Here is a 7,500-nt window from a genome sequence, read left to right on the forward strand (position 1 = left end):
GGTCTTATAAAAAAGAAATTGGACACCCTGGACTCCCTTGATTGCAAACAATTGATACGAGTTATTGGGTTATGTTGGCCCGACAAAATCAGTAATGAGAATGTATATGACATGCAGAGTACAGTCAGTACTCGAATAAAGAAACAAAGATACCCCCAACTAAGGCTGCTAATCTTCTCTTGCACGCTTTTGTATGAGATCGGAAAAACCCTTTGAAATATGGTACATTTTTACCTTTATCCTAATTATTTGAAACGGATGAACAAAGACAATGATAACTTACATTTAATAAGATGCGGTTCTGATTAATCTTATTATCTTTTACAACTGTTGTTTTCGGGGGCATTTGCTTAATATGACCTTAATGTCAACAAGACTCAATTCAACAGGACATTCAACACGATATATCGTAAGAATATCAACAGTCTAAACTTTTTGAAAAATTTCCTTCCAAATTGAAAACGCCAAATTTGACAGAAGCAAAACCGATTAAAACAAACGGAATCTTTTTCTATTGTTAGGTGCAGGGATATTTTCATAATCAAATTTCATATTCAGATAAACTATAGACGCTTAAAAATAATAAAGATGAATAGACGCTTTAAAATAATAAAGATGAATATAATTTTTGGAGTTAGACTTTCATCTTCTCATAAAAATGCTTTGAGTTTTAGAGTTGATGATGTGTATTCCTCAAGACGACAAATAGTATTATGTACACCCACAAAGACAACCTAACTCCGAGGTTAAAGCCGTATAAAATTTCAATTAAAAATAAAAAGACAGAATTCTCCATTACTTTTGAGGGCCTTATTTGTGAAAAAAAAGTTATCTTTTGAAAATATGACAATGAATATGACTTAACTAAAATGTGGGCTGAGAAATTCGGTTCATAATCAATCCCTCAAGACCAAGAAACAGTGAATCGACGATTTACCCATGTGATTTTAAATAATTAGACCCAGTCGTCAATCTCTAACCAGATTAAAATTTATGACTAATTGCACAACCTTTCCTTCATACATAGATGTAAAAATAATTTGGAACAGGGGAATGTTTGTGATTAAGCGGACTCGCGGGTGCAAATAGGCTCAGTTTGGGTGTAAATGATCAATTTTTGGAAGTGACTGTTTTTTAAAATCAATTTATTCATTCCTTATTTCATTTTAACCCATATGTTTGCTGAATGAATAGTTTGAAACAGTAAAAAATTGCAATTTAAAACCTCTATCCAACGTTATTGGGCTCAAAATCTGAGAAATATTGCGTTTTTCTCAAAACTGTTAACCAATTACCATAAACATTTTTTGGGACTTGACCATTTAAAAAAATTTAATGCTAGAACTTTGAAAACTGGAACAAAAATAGCAGATATGTTTCAAAAAATAGCTGGCTACTTTGATTTTGTTTGTTTTTATTGAATAATTTTGGGGCAAAACAATATTCTTTCTTTAAATATTGTCCAATAAAAGTGAGGAAATATTATTCACATTTTAAAAAAATGGTTGAGCCTTTGAAGGTGAATATGTTTAAAATTAAGTAGCCAGCTATTTACAACTATGCTTAAACTTTACATAACAACTATAAAAATTTAAAATTTTTAATATGAAATGGTGGAGTTCCAACAAACTTTTTTATTTCCCAAGATGGCCGCCATAGGATTTTCAATTTTATTTTTTTATTACCAATTTTTTTTTCAAGATGCCTAATGTATAAACACCATTAGTTTGATCAAATAGTCCCAATTTATGATTTTTGTATTTTCAGTATCGAGCCCCCTTAAAACCCCAATAGGTGTGTATGAAACACTGCAAGACAAAGCAAAGAGAAAAACAGAAGAACCCCCCCCCCCCCCCCCCCCCAAAAAAAAAAAAAAGAAAAGAAAATCATCCTTAAAAATCAGCTTGCCCCGGCTGTGTATCGAACCGCAGACCTTCTTATTGCAGATCCCACGTGAGCTCATAACACCACAAAGTTAAGAGATTATCCGATAGTTGGGATGATTTAATTATTATATCCTTCACTGGAGTGCGTGATTCCGCAGTAAACTTTCCTGTATCACTACAAACATATGAACAAGAAAGGGCGAGGTCGAAGACAGTATGGTATACTCCATTATTATTTTCAAACAAATCTGTAGCAAATCTGCCGCGTATTGGAAAAACACGATTTAAAATATTGACCAGAAAAGGTCCCAGGTTTGAGAGTTTTTGCCAATATGAGGACGACTTTCCTGGCCAAATTTTTAAATAAGTGTATTTCTAGAGGACGGTAGTTAACTGGTTAATAGAGACGTCCAAGTCGCTGAAAGAGAAGATAGAAATTGCATCTAATAGAATTTTTGGAAAAGGCAAATCAACCTTACGCGAGGGTGATCTAAAATTTAACCTCCATATTGAAAAATAACGAGGAAAGTGTGCGCACAAGGCCTTTCCTAAGGCCGTATAATATCATCAACGAGGAGTCCAATTGACGTTTAGAATCCCTGGACCTATTCAAGGTCATGTTGTGAGTCAAAGTCTAAACAACACATGGACATAAATCTCCTTCCGCTGACCAAAGAGACTCAGCTACCCAAACCCTTCTGCTTGGTGGACAAAAGGATCATAAATAGCCTTGACTGAGTTCGGAATGGACGACGGTCCTATGAGACAACAACCTTACCAAATCTGTCGTACGTATTTAAAAAGTTTGCCAGAAAACCCTTCAAATATCGACCGATTAAACTGAACCTCCTCTTGGCAAAAACTTCAAATCTGGGAATTGGGAGTACTTGACGAGCAAGAACTTTTTATGCGCTATCTTCTTCTTCTTCTTCTTCTTCTTCTTCTTCTTCTTCTTCTTCTTCTTCTTCTTCTTCTTCTTCTTCTTCTTCTTTCAGCTAATCCAGCATTTTGCAGGGCTGCCATAATGAATGCCACATCTACATGCATCTCGGTTCAGAGCATTATCTTCCTCCAGGCCCAGTTTTATATCTGATATTGAATAAAAATGATAAATAATCGATTGGTTATATTTTTTCTTCTTTTTTTCCTCCATTGACTGAAGGTGGACCCGAGCCTGATCGCCTGAAGTGTTTTTTGATCCGGAAAGATTTGTTTCCAGTTCCTACTAGAATGTTAAGCAGGAAAAGTAAAAAAGCTCAAGTAAGAGCTTTACGGGAGCTGGAGGAGGATATTTTAGCAATGTTTGCCGGGTAGGTGAAAACATTCCCCACGTGACCTGACAAGCCAGTAGCCAGTACTATCATATTCAAGTAATCAAACTTAACACTGTTGTGACCCATTGCCTCAAAACAGTATTATTATGTCGGGTGTGTTTTGATGCTAAAATAAGTATAATATTTGACTTGGATCATTGTTTTGTTTCATTGAGAGTCATGACTGTATTTTCTTGAACTGACAAACAAAAACAAAACAAAACAAAACAAACAAACAAACAAATTTAAACTTCTTCAGATTTTATATTTAAATTCTCATTTTGGCAACCGGTTTACCCTGGCACAATGCTCAAACGTTTTGTTGCTATGAACCTGCACACTAATTTCTAAATAATATCCTTTAGTGTAAAGCGGAATAGTCTATAAAATGATGCTTGGTTGTTCATTGTATCAAATATGAGTATCTGTAAAAATGATGTTTGATGACTGTTTAAATTGCATTGAATGATAAGCAGTAATCACCAAAATAGTGTGTACGTCAAGCAACAAATTTCAATGGAACTATGCACTTCTTAGTTAAAGCCATAGATACGACAAGACGGCCAACGAAGAGGAATTTCCCGTGGGTCCATCAGTTGTCATTGCTGTGTCATACCGGAAGTTGCTCTTTTCGTTTGATGAAAAGGCAGATCGGCGCTATCAATACACTCTTCTTGTTATGTAATGTAATGGGAAATGTAATGGGAAATTTATATAGCGCCATTATCCATTTACAATGCTCAATTGCGCTTTACAATGGCAATAACAAATAATACGTAAACAAATTGATAAATATACACACACCCACACACACATCCACACACACACACACATATATATATATATATATTATATATATATATATATATATATATATGTACATATATATACATATATACATGCACACACACACACACACACACACACATATATATATATATATATATATATATACACACACACACATGAATATATACACGTACACACACCTATATAATGTATTAGCATACATACAAAGGTATACACATGCATGCACATACTCACACTCAAACATACACACATATCATATATCAACGATTCATTTGATAGGTAGATCTAATAGCTCAGTTTTGAGGGATTTTTTAAAGTCATCAAAGGTCTGACAGTTCCTTGTATAAATAGTCAATGAGTTCCACACAGCTAGAGCAGAAAAGGCAAAAGATCGTTCAGAGAATTTAGTTTTAGGGATTTTTCTCTCTAATGATATGGAGTTAGGAGACTTGAGGGAGCGACTTGGAACATGGACCGTAAGAAGTGATTTTAAGTAATCTGGAGCAGTGTTGTGAGGCATTTAAAGGCAAGACATGCCAGTTTATAATCAACTTTCCTCTCCACGGGCAGCCAATGAAGGTATTCCAAAACGGGAGTTATATGCTCATTCTTTTTTGTCTGGGTGACAATTGGTGCTGCTCTGTTTTGTAACAACTGCAGTCTTGTGACCAAACTCTTTGGAAGCCCGTAGAGAAGGGAGTTGCAATAGTCTAGCCTGCTAGCAAAAAGTGAATTAATGAGCATCTTGCAAATTTCTTCATATAAAAGATTGCGGATATGGCTAATAGATCTTAATAAAATAAAATGCAGATTTTGACAGTTTTGTTATATGATTTTGCATTTTCAGAAATTCATCAAAATAAAAACCAAGGTATTTTATAATTAAAGATCTGGAAATGACAGAGTCACAAATCAAAAGCTCTTTGGTTAGAATGGTCTTTCCTCGTTTTCTAAAAACGATAAATTCAGTTTTATCGTCATTGAATTTTAGTTTGTTTTGGGTCATTCAGAGTTTGATATGAGAGACGCAGTTAAAGATGTTTGTCTTGTTTGTAGTTAAGTTGGAAGAAGACATTGGGAAATATAGCTGTGTATCATCGGCGTAAAGATGGTGACTGATGCTGTAGGATTGAATGATGCTAGTAAGAGGTGTGGTGTAGACAGTGAACAGAAATGGACCCAAAACTGACCCCTGCGGCACGCCAAAATCAAGTGTGATGGTTGTCGAAGATACTCCGTTTATGCACACACGTTGTGTTCGATTCTTCAAGTAATTAGAGAACCACATGAGTGCTGTGGCAGTGACTCCAAAAGAATCCTCCATTCGGTCCATAAGTATCTTGTGGTCGACAGTATCGAATGCCGCACTTAAATCTCAGGAGTAGTGCAACGTTGCAACTGAGTTCCAAATGGGTAATCAGATCGTTATGGACGCGAAGAAGTGCAGATTCTGAGCTGTGGCATGGTCTATATTCGGACTGAAATGAATTGCGCAGATTGTTATTAATAAAATTAGTTGTAGTTCTTTGACAACAAGCCTCTCAATAACCTTCGAAATAAAATTTAATTTGGGCAGAGGCCTGTAGTTTTTCAACAAATCAAAATCAAGATTTTTCTTTTTAAGTAAAGGTGTAATTATGGCCTCCTTCATGCAATCTGGAAAGTCAGTGTGCTCTAGTGAGAAGTTCACGATTGATGTTATTGCTGGCACAACCTCCTCAAGGCATGACTTCAAGATCCACGTTGGTATGGGATCTAGAGTACAGTGTTTGCTTGGCGCCTTTTTGATTATTTCACTTATCTCTTCATTTGTTGCAGTGGAAAATTGAGATAAACACGAGTTAGTGTCTGATAATTTAGTTAAGTGAGGCGCTATCTTTCGCTATTTTCCCTCGCCTTGATTCAAAGTTAATCGCCTTTCTTTAAACAAATATTTCTCAGGGAGTTATTGACCTCTATTTACAAAACCATCATGATTCATACATGTTACGTTTATAAGATCAAAGCAAGGGAAATGATAATCAGTATTTCTTGTTAAAATATCAGTATCGCTGGTACATTCAATTAAGAATTATGAGAATTTCATATAGAATACACTAGTAATGCTACAGTTACATAACGCTACATTAACTGCACAATGGTTCACCAGAAAGACACGTAAAACCTATTTCATACAAAACAAGCCATCAGTAGAGAGTAATTTTGGACAACAACAGGTAGAACAGTCGCGGGTGCTTTTAGCCGAGAACTTAATTATACCTGAACGAGCAGGCAATGTGTGTGCAGTGCCTTACACAAGGACACAGCAGTACAAATAGAACGTACTCCCATTGTCACCTTGCGGTCAATAATGAAACGTAAATAACTTGACACAATACTGCATCATAACGATTGATGATTATCGTGATGATGATGATGATGGTGATGATGATGATGATGATGATGATGATGATGATGATGATGATGATGATGATGATGATGATGATGATGATGATGATGATTATAATAATAATAATAATAATGGTCATAGCGTTCTGATACAATTTTATAGGTATGCCGACTCCATACTGTCATCAAAAACTAGTGGTCCTTCAGATCCATTCTGTCCATGGAGCCGGAGTTTATCCAGTTTTCTATAGCATGAAACGGACAATAGCAATTGCTTGATAGCCTTTTCATAGGACACTAGTCTATCGCAAAGTACTTTCCGCCAGATACAACAGACCCAGCTACCCAATCACTGCTTGTTGGACTTTGGTCAGGAACAAAATTTCGACCTCGGTCCCTTTGCGTGTGAAGCGAGTGTTCTACCAATTGAGCTATCTTGACCCCCAACTATCATCAAGTCTGCCCAAAGTAGGCCATAAAACACGTACAATGATTATCGTAGTGTTTTTGAAAATAAACAATTATTAGAGGGAGGGGGAAAGGAGCACTGTCTGTTTCAACACCGGTTGCCGAAATTTAATCAAGCTGTGTTCTTCGATTCTGTTTGTCCGTCTGTCCACCTTTATTAGTGTAGTTGATTATACTTGCTAAATCAAATACACAAATGTTCTTATTATGAAATTTTGCATGATAGAAGTTGTATTCCCTCAAAACTAGCAAAATTTAATAAGCTTGACAATTAAACAATTTGGATAATTCGTGAATCGAAAGTTTAGTGAAAGGAAAACATCCGGTTTGACGCTATAAATAATCGCCAATGGGAATCCAAGAATGGGTCGTCTTGTTTTGAATGTTTACACAACAGGAATGAATTAAATTTTTTGTCGTCCATTTCAAAATTTTCCAATCTTAAAAAGCTTGTTTATCAAGTAATACTGGTCTCTCAGAGTGGTTCTACAGCATAAATTATAGGACTTTTCATATTCTACAACATATGTAATGTCCATGCTTTCAACACATATTTGCACAATTCAAGGGGTTTTTTGGACCTAATTCCCCCTACTAAATGTGTAAATGAAGTACGCTATAGCCTTTGTATTTAA

General features: G+C 35.5%; 1 protein-coding gene across 1 annotated transcript in view; it reads left to right on the forward strand.

Moving 5' to 3' along the window:
- The first annotated feature begins 272 nt into the window (after positions 1-272).
- The window catches only part of LOC144974138 (uncharacterized), a 25,313-nt gene continuing 18,085 nt past the window's right edge, over positions 273-7,500 (forward strand). The window contains exons 1-2 of the mRNA XM_078917039.1: positions 273-409; positions 3,049-3,196. Of these exons, the coding sequence (XP_078773165.1) occupies positions 3,117-3,196 (80 nt within the window). The 5' untranslated portion in view covers positions 273-409; positions 3,049-3,116. The remainder of the gene's footprint in view (positions 410-3,048; positions 3,197-7,500) is intronic.

The sequence above is a fragment of the Berghia stephanieae genome, chromosome 5 (genome assembly GCF_034508935.2).
Source record: "Berghia stephanieae isolate SIO BIC M18660-M18661 chromosome 5, UCSD_Bste_1.3, whole genome shotgun sequence".
In the NCBI taxonomy this organism is placed as follows: Eukaryota; Metazoa; Mollusca; class Gastropoda; order Nudibranchia; family Aeolidiidae; genus Berghia; species Berghia stephanieae.